This window comes from Hippopotamus amphibius, chromosome 1 (assembly GCF_030028045.1).
Source record: "Hippopotamus amphibius kiboko isolate mHipAmp2 chromosome 1, mHipAmp2.hap2, whole genome shotgun sequence".
In the NCBI taxonomy this organism is placed as follows: Eukaryota; Metazoa; Chordata; class Mammalia; order Artiodactyla; family Hippopotamidae; genus Hippopotamus; species Hippopotamus amphibius.
The window spans coordinates 135,476,509-135,492,329 of record NC_080186.1 but is presented as its reverse complement, the minus strand read 5'-3'; the positions used below and the strand labels follow the sequence as shown (position 1 = coordinate 135,492,329).

Sequence of the window (15,821 nt, the reverse complement as noted above, 5' to 3'; positions counted from 1 at the left end):
TATTGAAAGTGTACAATTTGATATTTCTTTTCTTGTTAGTAATGTATATATGGCAATCCCAAACTCCCAACTCATTACCCACCCCAACCTCCTCCCCCCCTTTTCCAAGTGAGGGCTACTCTTTGCTGTGGTGCGCGGACTTATTGCGGTGGCTTCTCTCGTTGTGGAGCACAGGCTCTAGGCTCGCGGGCTTCAGTAGTTGTGGCACGTGGGCTCAATAGTTGTGGCTCACAGGCTCTAGAGCGCAGGCTCAGTAGTTGTGGCACGTGGGCTTAGTTGCTTCGCAGCATGTGGGATCTTCCCAGCCCAGGGGTTGAACCTGTGTCCCCTGCATTGGCAGGCAGATTCTTAACCACTGCACCACCAGGGAAGCCCCCTGGGTGTTTCCTCTGTGCCAGCATGGTCCTCTCTGGAGCCCACAAGTGAGATGGTGACTGAAGGGTTTGGCAGGCAGGGTGGATGCTGCTGAAGGATGGAGTGGAAAGCTTTTCCAAATCCAGGCTCCAGGGAGTTCCCTGGTGGTCTAGTGGTTAGTATTCTGGACTTTTACTGCCGTGGCCTGGATTCAATCCCTGGTTGGGGTACTGAGATATCCTGCAAGCTGCACAGTGCAGCACCCCCCAAAAAAAATACACGTGTGTGTATGTGTGTGTGTATATCTATATAAAAGAATAGAATTTTTTAAATAAAAATAAATAAGTAAACAAATCCAGGCTCCCCCAGTGAAGCGTTTCCTCAGCCCTGAGCATGCCTAAATGAGAAGAGACTCAATCCTGTTTTCTTCCCTAATTGGATGCCTTTTATTCCTCCTTCCTCATTGAGGTCTGGCCATTGCTGGTTGCCACGGCAGCAGCCAAAGCGCTCATCCTGCCGGGGCTTATCTCGGTCCCCGGCCAACGGGCTTTCCTGCATCCCGTGGGGACCTGCGTGTCAGGCTGTCATGTCTGGGTGGCTGGAGGAGGCAGGGAAGTGAGACGCGAGGAGGGAGGGCTCTCAGCTCCCGCGCAGTCTCCCTGCCCTGCTGCTTTTGTGGAACCCCTGGTCTGTTTTGAGCCATTTAACCAGCCGAGCAAGGGCCGTGGTACCCATCCTGTGCCGCGTCTGCGTGTCTAGTAGCGGGCTAAGAACTTTGTGTGCGGTATCTCATTTCACCCTCACAACAGCCCTGGGAAGCAATGTGAGGATTGTCTCCCTTTGACAGATAAGGGATCAAGGCGCAGAAAGGCTAATTAACCAGCTCGGGTCATCCAGCGAGTAGGTAGAGAAGTCCAGATTTGAACAAGGATTACAGCTTCCTCGCATGTTGCCATCACACTGTCCTACCTGGATGATGGGTCTGGGTGAATAAATGGCCTGCCTTCCCCGATGTCATGGGCAGCAGTTCCACCGAGTGCTTTAGGGTGGCATCGCAGGGGTCACAGGCTTTCCAGCCGTGTCCTGGTTGTTCACCCTCCAACTGTGCAGGTTCTATAAAGGCAGCCCCCTGCCCAGGCCCACTCGTACCCCAGAGTTAATCATTACAACCGCCCCTTTGCCCCTTTCTCATGTTGCCGTCTCCCCTTGGCAAAACCCCAGCCCTGTCAAAGTGAACTCTCCCTCCACCTCCGCCCGTGCAATTGAAGAAAAACACACACAGCACTGCCCTATGGTGTCGTTTTAAAATCGTGATCACGATCCTCCCATGAGCCCTGATGCTGCCCAGTGTTTATACTGCATCTTCCTGGACCACTGACTCTCCTGCTCATCCCAGGGACGAATTCTCATCCTCTCCTCTCTCCTCACCCTTACTCCCTCTCCGCTGAGGCCCTCACTTCACACCCAGTTCTGGAAGGGTGGAAGGAACCGGCAGAGAGCCCCCACAGCTGCCACGCAGCATCTACCTGTGCTCATGGGCCCTGCCGTTCCTGCCGGCGCTAAGGATGGGCCCTCCCCACTCCCATCTAGGGCCATCCTGTCTCAAGGACGTCACGCCGACCGTTAACTCTTCTGCCCCCTCCTCTGTCTCCAGTTTTCCCTCCCCCACTGGATCTGGCCTATCAACATACTAACATGCTATTATTTCTCCCACCCTTTAAAAAAATTTTTTTTACCCCATTTCTTCCTCCAGTTACTACATTTTCTTTCCTTTTCTCTATAGCGACATGTGAAAGAGGTGTGTGTGTTCTCTCTATATCTCAGTCCACGTGGGCTTTTGCCCTCATCATTCCACCGGAAATGTGCTCATCAAAGTCACCATGCACCTCCTTGTTGGTGAATCCTCTGGCCAGCTCTCCGTCCTCGTCTCTCTTGGCCTGTGTATGGCATCTGGCTCAGCTGCTCACTCCATCTTCCTTCCTGGACCCGTCGCTCTCCTGGCCTTATTCCCCCATCTCTGGCTTCTCTGTCTCCTTTGCGGATTCTTGCTTATTTTCCCAACCTCTCTCTATCAAAAGGCCCCTGGGCTCGGGCCTTGCTCCTCTCCCCTTTTCTACTTGTGTACACTGCTTCGGTGATCCCCTCCTATCCTTGGCTTCAAACACCATCCCATGTGATGGGGCCAGCCTGGGCCTCTCCACTCATCTCAGCATTGTATGTCCACTGCTGGAATTCACATCTCCCCTTGCATGTTCAGTAGACATCACCAATGATGTGTCCACAAGCACGCCCCTTATCTCTACTCCCATGTCTTCACTATCTCGGCTGAAGGCAACCCCATTCTTCCATTGCCCACGCCAAAGATATCAGGGTCATCCTGGACCCCTTTCTTCCTCTTGTACCCCACATCCAATCCTTCAGGAACTCCTGGTAGCTTCATCTTCAGAAGATCCTCAGATTCCAGCCACTTCTCTCTGTGCTTCTGACCCACTACCACCTCTCACCCGATGGTTGCAGAAGACCTGCTTCTGTTCTTGCCACCCTGCATCTGTTTTCAACGCAGTAGCTAGCGTAACCCTATTTAATTGCAGATGAGGGCATTCACTCCTCTACTTAAAACCTTAGGATGGCCTCTGTCTCCACCCAGAGTCAACACCTAGCCCTTGGCCTGGCCCCCCAGGCCCTCTAGGGTCTGCTTGTCATCTCTGGGATTTTATCCCAAGACTCTTCTTCCAGCCTCCTTTTGCCCCTTGAATAACACCTGCACACCCCCTTCTCCAGCCCTTCACACTGCTGTCTTCTCTGACCAGATTTCTCTTCTTCCAGATATTGATGGGCAAATCTCACTCCCTCGCCTCATTCTGACCTTTACCCAAATGTCACCTTCTCTGTGATGGCTTCTTTCCACCCTATTTATTTATTTATTTTAAAAATAGTTACTTGCTCATTTGGCTGTGCTGGGTCTTAGTTGCGGCATGCATGTGGGATCTAGCTCCCTGACCAGGGATCAAACCCGGGCCCCCTGCACTGGGAGCGCGGAGTCTCAGCCACTGGACCACCAGGGAAGTCCACCTTCCACCCTATTTAAAATCACATTGCCCCTCCATTCTCCAACCCCCTCCTCTCCCCTTTCCCTGTGTTGTTTTCTCTGCAGCACTTTACATCACCTAATATTTCTCTATATCATAGGTATTAGGGTGCATGTTATTTTCACGTTTATCATCTGTGAATTCAAGATGGCATGTGTACTAGGTGGCAGGTCATAGTCTGATTGGCAGCTATTTTTCTTTCTTAGTGGCACATGAAATAATAGCACGCTTTATAACTGATGGCATCTTAGACTCTGTGAAACACAGTATAGAAGTTACTTGTTGATTGTCTGATTCCCCAGACTGGAATGTAAGCTCACCCTTCCATATCCCCAACACCCAGAACAGTGCCTGGCACATAGAGGCTACTGGGCAAATGTGTGCGTGTTGAATATTGAAGGAATGAATGCATATATGCCATCAAAGTGCATCCAGTTTACTGAGGTGGACCAGTCATGCCTGTGAGCCAGCCTAAAAGTGACTGTGTCTTGTTGGAATTAATATAGCCCGGAGAGCTCTCTACATCACTACCTAGAGATCTTATTTTTTTTTGTATATAACTATGTAATAGTCCACTGTATAGATGTATTACAGTTTATGCCTCTGGTCCCCTGTTGCTGGAGCTTTAAGTTGTTTTCCTCGAGATCAGTCTTGCTCGTGATGTTTTTTGACTCTGACACCAAAAGCAAAAATCAACAGGTGGAACTACCTCAGACAAAAGCTTCCGCACAGCAAAGGAAATCCTCCACAAAATGAAAAGGCAAGCTACGGAGTGGGAGAAAACATTTGCAAATCGTATACCTGATAAAGAGTTAGTATCTAAAATATTTAAAGAACCCATACAACTCAGTGAAGGAATAAGTTAGTGAACGAGTGAGTTATTGGAAGATGATCAGCAGCCAGCCTCTTCCTCCCCGGAAGCTTCTGTCTCACCGGAAGTGGTGTTTTGCATACTTCCCCCAGAATACCTCATCACCCCCTGCTTAGGTTTTTTTTCCCATCCTCCACAGGGAGGCGCTCAGATCAGCCTGGCTGAGGTCTGCCGGTCCGGGGAGAGGTCGACTCGCTGGTACAACCTCTTGAGCTACAAATACTTGAAGAAACAGAGCAGGGAGCCTAAACCAGCGGGAGCCATGGCCCCCACCCCAGGGCCTGAAAGCACGGTAAGCTACAGGGCCACAGCTTTGCACCCTTCTCCTACCAGTGCAACACCAGGCTGGATGGAAGGAAAAGCCTCTCCCTGAATTGGAGATGGCTGGACATCAGAGATGGAGTAATTATTAGAAGAAACTGAGTCTCAGAGACGTTATATGATTTCCTCAAGTCACACAGGCTTCCTCACCATATACACCATTCAATATGAATACTCTTCCTCCAGGAAGCCTTCCCTGAATGCAACCCCCAAGCTGGCTTTGCCACCACTCCTCTGTTCCCAAACATCTAATACTTATCTCCCTCATAGTCCTTCTCAGATTGTTTTGTTATTGATGGTGTGGGGATGCTGTCCCTGACCACACCATGATCTCCTTATAGCTGGAGACCTATACTTCTGTCTCACACAGACACTAACCTTGGCTGTCTTCCAAACTCTGTCCGTGCATGCAGAAGTTATTCTCAGGAGGACTCCCAGTTAGAAGAACTAAGGACAGTATTTCCAATTTATGTGACTCTATGGCAAGATGCTCAGCTCCTCTGGTCTTCAGTTTTACCCTCCGTTCACTGGGAGGGTGACACGCTCTGATTCCTGCCGGGTGGGGCTAGGCCCATGGTGTACAGATGGACCCATTGGCCTTTGTCTCTGCAGGATGCCGTGTCTGCTCTGTTGGAACAGACAGCCGTGGAGCTGGAGAAGAGGCAGGAGGGAAGGAGCAGCGCACAGACCCTGGAAGACAGCTGGTAAGTGAGGGTGCCCCTGGGAACTGACCTGGGTTGGACCTGGGCCCAAGGATGACATCCCCAAACACCAGGGCAACCAAGGAAAGTGTTCCCCTGTGAAAACTGAGACCCTCTCTCCTCATGGGTTCTCTGCAGACAACAAGGCAGTGTATAGTCTGGTACAGGGGTTCCCCAAATTCCTTCCTAGTTTGTCATTTTGTGTTCCAGGAATTACTCATTGCTAGTTCATATCTAATATTAGTGTTTGTTTTGATGCACTTACCTTTATTTGGGTTTTTAAAAAAATTCCTAAGAAGCTTTATATTACTGGGACTTCCCTGGTGGCGCAGTGGTTAAGAATCCACCTGCCAGTGCAGGGAACACAGGTTTAAGCCCTGGCCCGGGAAGATTCCACATGCCACAGAGCAACTAAGCCCATGTACCACAACTACTGAGCCTGCACTCTAGAGCCCACAAGCCACAACTATTGAGCCCACGTGCCACAACTGCTGAAGCCCTCATGCCAAGAGCCCATGCTCCGCAACAAGAGAAGCCACTGCAATGAGAAGCCCTCACACAACAAAGAGTATCCCCTGCTCCCCACAACTAGAGAAAGCCCTTGCGCAGCAATGAAGACCAAATGCAGCCAATAAATAAATAAATTTATTTTTTTAAAAAAAGAAGCTTTTTATTACTTATTACTGGCAATAAGTATAATTTGCCATAAATTGAAGATTCCTCAGTAAGGAATTGCAGTTGACTGCTAGGAACAGAAAGCAGAAATAATAGGCTTAAACAAGATAGAAGCTTATTTCTTTGTTACTTAAAAAGAAGACTGGAGGAAGGCATTCCAAACCTTGTCTGTCAGCCCCACGATGTTACTGGGAAACCAGGTTCTTTCTCTCATTCTGCTTTGCTATCCTTATGTGTGACCTCCATCATCAAGGCTGCTAAGCACAGAATGGCTGCAGAGTCACCAGCCATCAGGTAGGCATCAGGAAAGAGGAAAGACAACAGTCTTCCTGCGTGTCTTGTAACGAAGGAGCATTCCTGAAACTCCCACCCAGCAACTTCTATTTGCTTCTCATTGGCCAAGCTTAGCTACTTGGCCTACCTAACTGCAAGGGAGGCTGGGAAGTGAGGTCTCTTTGTACAAAATTCAGGATTCTGTTACTAAGGAAGAAAGTAGGAATTGATATTGAGTAGGCCGTGAGCCAGGTCTTCCTCAGAAGGTAACTGTGGAAGATTAAATGGAATGAAAATACAAGACTATTAAAGTCTAGCTGGGTGTATTGCTTGCCAAGATTCTAAGACTAAGGGCTCCCTCCCGTCGTTAAAAAGGAAGGTCAGTCAGTGTTTCAGCAATGTTAAAGACATGCTACTGCCCAAGAGAGACTTCCTCCTTGATGTAAACAGGTCTGAAGGAGAAGTGAACAGGACACAGCTTTCTCACTGTGTGATCAGTGTTCTTTAGTCCCTTGTTTACCCACAGAAGAGTCTCATGACACTTTAAGAAAGAGTGATGTAGACTAGGGTTCAAATCCTAGCTTTATCTTTTTTTGTATAACCATAGGCAAAACATTTTTAAACGTTTTATGGCAACATAACGTACATACAAAAAGATTGACAAAGTGTGCAGCTCAGTGAATTTTCAGAAACCAAACTACTCACGAATCCAGCGCCCAAATCGAGAAACAGAGCATCACCAGCTCTCCAGAAGCCCAAACCAGGCTTCCCCCAAGTCACTGCCGTCCCCCTCAAGAGCACCCACTGTTACGTAACTCGTTCTGACCTTGTCTGATCCTCAGCTGAAAAGCAGAGACATCACACCGACTGGGTAGGGTTATCAGAAAGGACAGAAGGAAAACCCACTGATGGAGTGAAAGTGCAAAGCTCATAGTAGGCACGCGAGAGACAGTAGCAATTGTTATCAGTAAATCGAGGAGGAACATGGCTGACTACCAGCTGGAAAGGGAGAAGGCAAATCCCATCTAGAAAATGAGCACAGCCTCGGAAACTTGCCATTTGGAGGAAGTGTGTGTAGTTGTGCTTAAATGCACGTGCTCTGAATCCAGACAGATGTGAATTTGGAGTCTCACTCAGCCAACTCCCTGTGCGATCCTAGGTCTGGGTAAGGTCAGAGTATCAATAAGTTTAAAAGCATCCTGAGTAATCCTCAGGTGAAGCCTGGACTGAGAACCAGGCTCCAACTCCGGTTTCCCCAGCTGTGAAATACAGATTTAAGATATAGCCACTATATGTGGGGTATTTTGTAGACTCAAAAAATTACGCATGGTAAGGAACTTCCCTGATGGCGCAGTGGTTAAGAATCTGCCTGCCAATGCAGGGGACACAGGTTTGAGCCCTGGTCTCGGAAGATCCCACATGCCGAGGAGCAGCTAAGCCCCCAAGCCACAACTACTGAAGCCCACGCGCCTAGAGCCTGTGCTCCACAGCAAAGAGTAGCCCCCGCTCGCCGCAACTAGAGGAAGCAACGAAGATCCAGCGCAGCCTAAATTAATACATTAATTAAAATTTAAAAAATATTACGCATGGTAAGCACTTAACACAGACCCTAACCCACAGGAAGCACGCAGTGACTCTTCTATTACAGCCCTAGGTTATATATTTGGTCTCACAAGAAGTCTTTCCTTAATATCTTTTACTCCAGGGGTGACCAGCTGTTTTCTAGAAAGGGCCAGATAGTAAATGTCTGCTTTGTGGGCCATATGGATTCTGTTATATCCATTCAACGCTGCCATCGTCGTGTGAAAGCAGCCACAGACTGTACACACACCAACCACCGTGACTCTGTCATAGAAGCTTCATTTACGGACACTGAAATTTGAATTTCACATCATTTGCACGTCATGAAATCTCTCTTTTTTATTTTTTTTTTCATATTTAAAAATATGAAAACCATTAATAGCTTGGACCTTGGACTGTCCAAAAACAGGCAGTGGGCTGGATTTGGCCCACGGGCTGATGCCTCTCTTCCTCTTCTCTTCCTGCACGTGATAAAGAAGAGGGCAAGGTTCCTGAATTTTTGTATGTTCGTTTGTTTCAGTATTCTCTCTAAATTGTCTGTTGCTCTCTTTCCTCCTCTGCCCTACTCCGTCTCTGCCCCCCCTTCCCTTTCCCTCCCTCCCCACCTCCTTCTCTCTCCCCTCTCCTCCCCTTTCTCTTCCTCCCTCCCTTCCTCCCCCCTTCCCCTGCCTTTCTCTTTCTCCCCTCTTTTCCTCCCTCTTCCCTCTCTCTCCTTCTCTTTCCCTCCTTCTGGCACGCTGCGAAGGTCTGATGCCGGAAATAGGCCCAGGACCGTTCTTCCAAAACCCTGGCACAAGATCAGTGGTTTCCGCCAAATTCCAAGCTTGTGTTGAGACTTTTCAAGCCATCTCCTAGCAACCGCCTTCTGTTCTCTCTCCCTTTGTGGCCCCCTCTCTCCCCACCCCTTGCCATTCAAACTTCCCCAGACACTGACTTACAAAGAGGGCTGGGAATCCCGGAGCTGCTATACTGGGGTAAATCCATCTGCAGCCCCTCCCCCCAGACTGGAGGCTTCTTTTGGTCCTGGAATGTTAACTAGCTCTGCTGCGCCTGCTCAGCTCTGGGAGTCCCGAGTGGAGGGCTCCAGAGACAGCCCTCAGTTCTCGTCTACTCTCCTTCGCCATCAGCACCCGAGGCCCAATGGAGGGGGCCGTTGTTACTCCCTCCTTTTATTTGTTTGGGTTTCTTTAGTGCCTGGAATCAGAAGACTCAATCGTTTTTAAGATCCACAAGCAAAACAAAACTCTTAGAGGATTAGAAAATAGAGAAGAATATAATCACAAACAATGCTAGAGTGAAACCCCTTGTATTTCCCTCCTCGAGATCTTGCGTGTGTGTGTCTAGGACAGAGGTTGTAAAGCGGCCTTGCTAGGTCCCGGGGTGTATGAGTTTTATATTTTACTAGGCACTGCGGAATCGTTCTCAGTAAGATTGCCCTAGTAAATGCTCCAGCAGCAGTGATTGAGAGCGCCCCTAACGTTATGTCCTCTCTGACACAGTAGAATCGAACAGTATTTAATCAAGAATACGTACATGTTTTTTATAGCAGATAGTGCTAAATTGACTCCAGAGTATAAATTGGCTGCTGTAATTAACACTCCCCACAGGGATATGCCTTTTTCCCGAACCCTCACTTGAAATGATCAGATACGTATTTTAAAATTTTTATTTATTTATTGTTGGCCACTTTTCAAAAGGGTGAAAAGATGTGTCTAATTATTTTTCTCTTTACCATTGAGGGTTTTTTTTTTCCCTTCCTGGAAAATACTTAGATCAGCTTCTTATCCCTAGTGGTTGAGCACTTCGTTGCGTTGAACAGACGTGGACTGGAAGACTGAGTGGCCTGTGACTCTCTGATCCTCGGCTTTTGGATCTGTAAAATGGAGACAGGAGTCACTTTCAGTGCTGTTGTAAGACCTCAGCGTAGCACCTGCAGCTCATCAAGCCCTCAGTCAATGCTGGTTAATGTGGCATCTGCACAATTCTCACCGAGCTGCTCCCTATGAGAGCTCAAGTTTAATGGCTCTTTTACGAGTAGATCAAGAGGCCGAGGTGGCAAAAGAGGGAGAGGCCCCTCCGTAGTCATAGTCCCCGTCTAAGTGCAAGGGAGGTTTTCATCACAGGGCTGGGGGTGGAGAGCCAAGATCTGCTCTCCCTGTTGGGGAAATCTTAAGGGAGATTTTATGTTTATCCACAGTCTCACTGAGCCAGCTAACTAGATGTCAAATTCTCTGCTTTTGGCTGGAATTCCTTCAGCTCAGTATGGTAATATTGTCTCATGCTGATCAGAAGCCTGGCGGTTATGTATGTCTTTGAAAAGTAAAGATGGGAATGGAGATAAATTACTAATTAACAAATGTTGTCCATTTGTCACACCAACTCGTTCCAACCCTGGAGTCCGGGGGGAAAGGGTAATTATGAAGAGTATCACGAAAAATAAAGTCACTTCAACAAATGGTGCTGCCACCCCATTGGATATCCATATAGAAAAAAATAAATTTTGAGTACCATGGACAAAAATTAATTTGAAATGGATCATCAAGCTACACATAAAAGCTGAAACTATAAAACTTTTAAAAGAAAGTACAGGAGAAATTCTTTGCAAAGACTTCTTAGGGGGACTTCCCTGGTGGCACAGTGGTTAGGAGTCTGCCTGCCAGTGCAGGGGACACAGGTTCGATCCCTGGTCCCAGAAGATCCCACATGCCTTGGAGCAACTAAGCCTGCACCACAACTACTGAGCCTGTGCTCTAGAGCCCGAGAGCCACAACTACTGTGTCCTCGTGCTGCAACTACTGAAGCCCGAGTGCCTAGAGCCCATGCTCTGCAACAAAAGAAGCCACTGTAATGAAAAGCCTGCACACAGCAACAAATGGTAGCCCCTGCTCACCACAACTAGAGAAAGCCCACGCACAGCAACAGAGACCCAACGCAGCCAAAAAAAAGACTTCTTGGGTACAACATAAAAAGCACAAATCATTAAAGAGAAAAATTGATAAATTGGACTTTATCACAGTCAAAAGCTTCTGTTCTCTGGAAAACACCATTTAGAAGAGGAAAAGGCAAGCCAGAGACTTGGAGAAAATATTTGCAAAGGATTCCTATCTAGACTATATAATGAACTCTTACAACACCGTAATAAAAAGCCAGCCCAATTTTTAAATAGGCTAAAAATTCTAATGGACAACTTGCAAAAGAAAATAATGAACAGTCAATAAATGCAGGAAAATATTCTCAACAGGAAAGTGAAAATTAAAACCACAATGAGATACAAGTACTCACACAGCTGAATGATTAAATTTAAAGACTAATAATACCAAGTATAGGTGAGGAACCAGCATTCTCATAACATTACTGTGGGAACATAAAATGGTATAACCACGTGGGAAAACCAGTTCATCACTTAAACTTATTGTCTGACCCAGCACTTCTGCTCCAAGGTGTGTGTATATATCTGTTATAGTCTGAATTGGGTCTCCCCAAAATTCAGATATTGAAGCTGTGATCCCAGTAGCTGAGAATGTGACTGTTTTTGAGGACAGGGTCTTTAATTTATTTATTTTATTTGTTTATTGGTTGTGTTGGGTCTTCACTGCTGTACACGGGCTTTCTCTAGTTGTGGCAAGTGGGGACTACTCTTTGTTGTGGTGCATGGGCTCCTCATTGCAGTGGCTTCTCTTGTTGCAGAGCACGGGCTCTAGGCGTGTGGGCTTCAGTCGTTGTGGTACACGGACAGGCTCAGTAGTCATGGCACACCAGCTTAGTTGCTCCATGACATGTGAGATCTTCCTGGAGCAGGGCTCGAACCCGGGCCTCCTGCATTGGCAGGTGGATTCTTAACCACTGCACCACCTAGGAAGTCCGAGGATAGGGTCTTTAAAGAGCTGATTAAGTTACCACAAGGCTGTTAAAGTTAGGGTGGGCCCTAATCCAACATGTCTGTCCTTATAAGAAGAGGAAATTTGGACACACAGAGAGATACCAGGGACACACACAGAGAGGGAAGACCACATGAGGCCACAGTGTGAAGGTGGCCATCCACAAGTCACAGAGGAAGCCCTCAGAGGAAACCAAACCTGCCTACACCTTGATCTTGGACTTTGAGCTTCCAGAACCGTGGGAAGTCCATTTCTGTTGTTAAGCCACTCAGTCTGTGGTATTGTGTTATGGCAGCCCTAGCAAACTAATACAACGTTCACGAGAAATGCAGTCCTATGTCTACAGAAGTTTGTAGGTGAATGCCTATAGAAGCTTTATTCATAATTCCTAAGAAATGGAAACAATCCAAATGTGTATCACCTGATGAACAATTGTGGTCTATCCATCCAATGGAAGATTCCTCAACAATAAGAAGCAGTGAACTATTGATACTGTGCACCAGTGTGGATGAATCTCAGAAACATGATGCTGAGAGAATGAAGCCAGAGACAAAGGAGCATATACTGTCTGATTCCATTTCTATGAAATACAAGAAAAATCAGATGTAATCTTTAGTGACAGAAAACTGATCAGTGGTAGGCTGGGTGAGGGGGGGGATGTTAACTGGGAAAGGGTACAAGGGAACAGGTAATGCAGCATTCTTTATCTTGAGTGTGGCAGTGGTTACACAGGGGGATACATTGGTCAAAACTCATCAAACTATACATGAAATGCATTTTGTTACCTGCAAAATATAATCTCACTAAAATTGACTTTTTTAAAAAGTGTCCTCCACTGGTCAGATTGGCCGTCATCAAAAAATCTAGAAACAATAAATGTTGGAGAGGGTGTGGAGAAAAGGGAACTCTCCTGCACTGTTGATGGGAATGTAAGTTGGTACAGCCACTGTAGAAAACAGTCTCGAGGTTCCTTAAAAAACTAAAAACAGAACTACCATATGACCCAGCAATCCCACTACTGGGCATATACCCAGAGAAAACCATGATCTAAAAAGAAGCATGTACTGTAATCTTTATTGCAGCACTATTTACAATAGCCAGGACATGGAAGCAACCTAAATGCCCATCAACAAATGAATGGATAAAGAAGATGTGGCACATATATACATTGGAATATTACTCAGCTATAAAAAGGAATGAAATGGAGCTATATGTAATAAGGTGGATAGATCTAGAGTCTGTCATACAGAGTGAAGTAAGCCAGAAAGAGAAAAATAAATACCGTATGCTAACTCATATATATGGAATCTAAAAAAAAAAAGAATGGTACTGATGAACCCAGTGACAGGACAAGAATAAGGATGCAGATGCAGAGAATGGACTGGAGGACACGGGGTTGGGGGGGTGGGGGGGCGAAGGGAAAGCTGGGACGAAGTGAGAGAGTAGCATAGACATATTTACACTACCAACTGTAAAATAGATAGCTAGTGGGAAGTTGCTGTATAACAAAGGGAGATCAACTCGATGATGGGTGATGACTTAGAGGGCCAGGACAGGGAGGGTGGGGGGGGGAGTCACGGGAGGGAGGGGGTATGGGGATATGTGTATAAATACAGCTGATTCACTTTGGTGTACCTCATAAGCTGGTACAAGAGTGTAAAGCAATTATATTCCAATAAAGAGCTTTAAAAAAAAAATTGTCCTCAATCCTGAAGATGCTTGGAAGCCCTGCCCTGGACGCACGTAAAGGCAGGTGAGCAGATGTGAGTGGGCGCTGTGGGTAATCAGAGTGCCTTGTCATCACAGGAGGTACGAGGAGGGGACTAGCGAGAACGAGGCAGCCGAGGAGGAGGAGGAGGCAGAGGAGGAGGGAGAAGGGGAAGAGGACGTTTTTGCTGAGAAAGCCTCACCTGATATGGACGCGTGCCCAGCGCTAAAGGTAAGGAGGACCTGGGATGTGGGAAGGGCCGTCTTGGGGAAATAGCCCTCAGTCCTTGAACCTGAGCAGTCAGAAAAGGCTTGGGGCTGAAACTCATGCTGCAGCGTCACAGGACAGGCCTTCAGAGTGGGGCAACCTGCAGAAGGTTGGGTAGGAGTGTCCCTGCCTGGAATTGGGGGCATTTGGGTGACAGTAAACCAGAAGTTGATTCACCCCCTCCCCTCTCCCACCCTCTGCAATTCCCAGTGTTCTTCGCAGACCTCAGGCTTTGCAGGCAGGTGGGTCTGTGTTCAGATGCCGGCTCTGCTCCTCCCTACCTGTGTAGCCTTAGGCAGATGACTTCATCCCTCTCCAGCCTTGGTTTCCTCATCTCTAAAATGGATATAGGGACTTCGCCGGTGGCGCAGTGGTTAAGAATCCTCCTGCCAATGCAGGGGACACGGGTTCGATCCCTGGTCCAGGAAGATCCCACATGCCGCAGAGCACCTAAGCCCGTGCACCACAACTACTGAGGCCCGTACCCATAGAGCCCGTGCTTCTCAGCAAGAGAAGCCACTGCAATGAGAAGCCCGCTCATCGCAACTCAGAGTAGCCCCTGCTTGCCGCAACTAGAAAAAGCCTGCCCACAGCAACAAAGACCCAATGCAGCCAATAAATAAGTAAATAAATAAATTAAATTAAATAAAACAGATACAATAATACCAACCTTGCAGATGGTATCTAAGATTTCGAAGGAATGGATTTCTCCATCTGAGTCTGCCCAAAGTGCAGTAGGAAAGAGGGTGAAGTCCACCTCGTCTCCTGCTTCCCTGCTGCACTAGGCTTACATGATATAACAGGCTTCACGCTCCAAAGAGACCTCCATGTTCTTTCAACTGCAGGAAGGACTCCTGAAAGTAGAGTGTCCCATTGTGTCTGAGCTGGGCACGTGGGGGTGGAGGTGCAGGTAGGGCCATGCCCAAAGGTGCCTCACCCCCGGGCTGAGGGCATAGGAGGTTGTTAGAGGACAACCTAGGCTGCCTTCTAACTGCCCCACACCAAGGGGAAATCTTTCTGCAACTCCTCCAGCCAAAGGGGGTGTGTTTTTCAAAATCACACAGAGGCACTGTTTTGGATAATCAAGGCCCTTCATTTGGGTGTTTTTATTTGTTTCTCTCTACTGGTAGCTACTGTGAAAGGACAATAGAAAACCTGATCCCCTAGTTTAAATAACTAGATTTGCTGGTTGCCTGCATAAGTCCAAGGAATTATCTGCAGTTCTTGGCTGGGGCAGTGGAAGCCTTGGGTGCGGCTTTGTTAAAATACAGTTGGTCCTGAGGGTGTGACGTCCAGGACGTCCATGCGTGAGGTACCTCACTGCTTACGTGAGCTTGCTAGGCGACTGAATATCTCCCATTAGCCCTAACCCACTGGTGTCAGGGGGGACTGGGGGCCGGCACTTGGGACCTCAGGTGCCGTCCTGGCTGGGCTGGGGCTGCAGAAGCCCCTGCCTGTGTCTGAAGGCCAAAGGCGAGGTGATGGGAGTGGGGAGCAGCTGTGGAGTCTGCCCCATGAGTCTCAGGGCGGGTGGCTGAGACTCTGGATACTGGTGGCCTCACAGTTGCGACTTCTTCCTCAGGTGGACAAAGAGACCAACACGGAGACCCCAGCCCCATGTCCCACGGTGGTGCGGCCCAAGGACCGGTGGGTGGGCGTGCCATCCCCAGGGCCATTTCTTCGAGGGAGCACCATCATCCGCTCTAAGACCTTCTCCCCCGGCCCCCAGAGCCAGTACGTGTGCCGGGTAAGCAACCATGTGGCACTTTTCTCCCCCAGAGCACCTGCTTCCCTCCCAGTAGCCGAGAGCCCTGGGCCGCACTTAGTTCTGGGTCCACGTGCCAATCACGCTCACCTTCCATCCTGGGGCACAAGAATGCATCTGAGCCTGTTTCCTCATAATAGGCCAACTCCATGGGGTTGCTTTAAGGACTGAATTAGCTAAAGGGTGGGAAAGGCTCCATAACCAGTAAATGGCCAATGACTTATAATTCCAACCTACTCTTCCCTCCTCCTTGTTTACTCCCTGCCCTTCCATACACCCCTTGCTGAGATCTGACTGACCAGCACCATCCCTGATGTGCAGTTCCTCCCCCTCCAGGG

General features: G+C 48.0%; 1 protein-coding gene across 4 annotated transcripts in view; it reads left to right on the top strand.

Annotated features, from left to right (window-relative positions):
• Positions 1-15,821, top strand: part of WWC1 (WW and C2 domain containing 1) — a 149,298-nt gene that overhangs the window by 121,176 nt on the left and 12,301 nt on the right. For all 4 annotated transcript variants that reach the window (XR_009052842.1, XM_057729482.1, XM_057729495.1 and 1 more), the window contains 4 exons: positions 4,454-4,606; positions 5,248-5,339; positions 13,550-13,682; positions 15,301-15,465. Coding sequence is in view for 3 of the 4 variants with exons in the window: in XM_057729482.1 (XP_057585465.1) it covers positions 4,454-4,606; positions 5,248-5,339; positions 13,550-13,682; positions 15,301-15,465 (543 nt within the window). In the remaining variant the exon portion in view is untranslated. The remainder of the gene's footprint in view (positions 1-4,453; positions 4,607-5,247; positions 5,340-13,549; positions 13,683-15,300; positions 15,466-15,821) is intronic.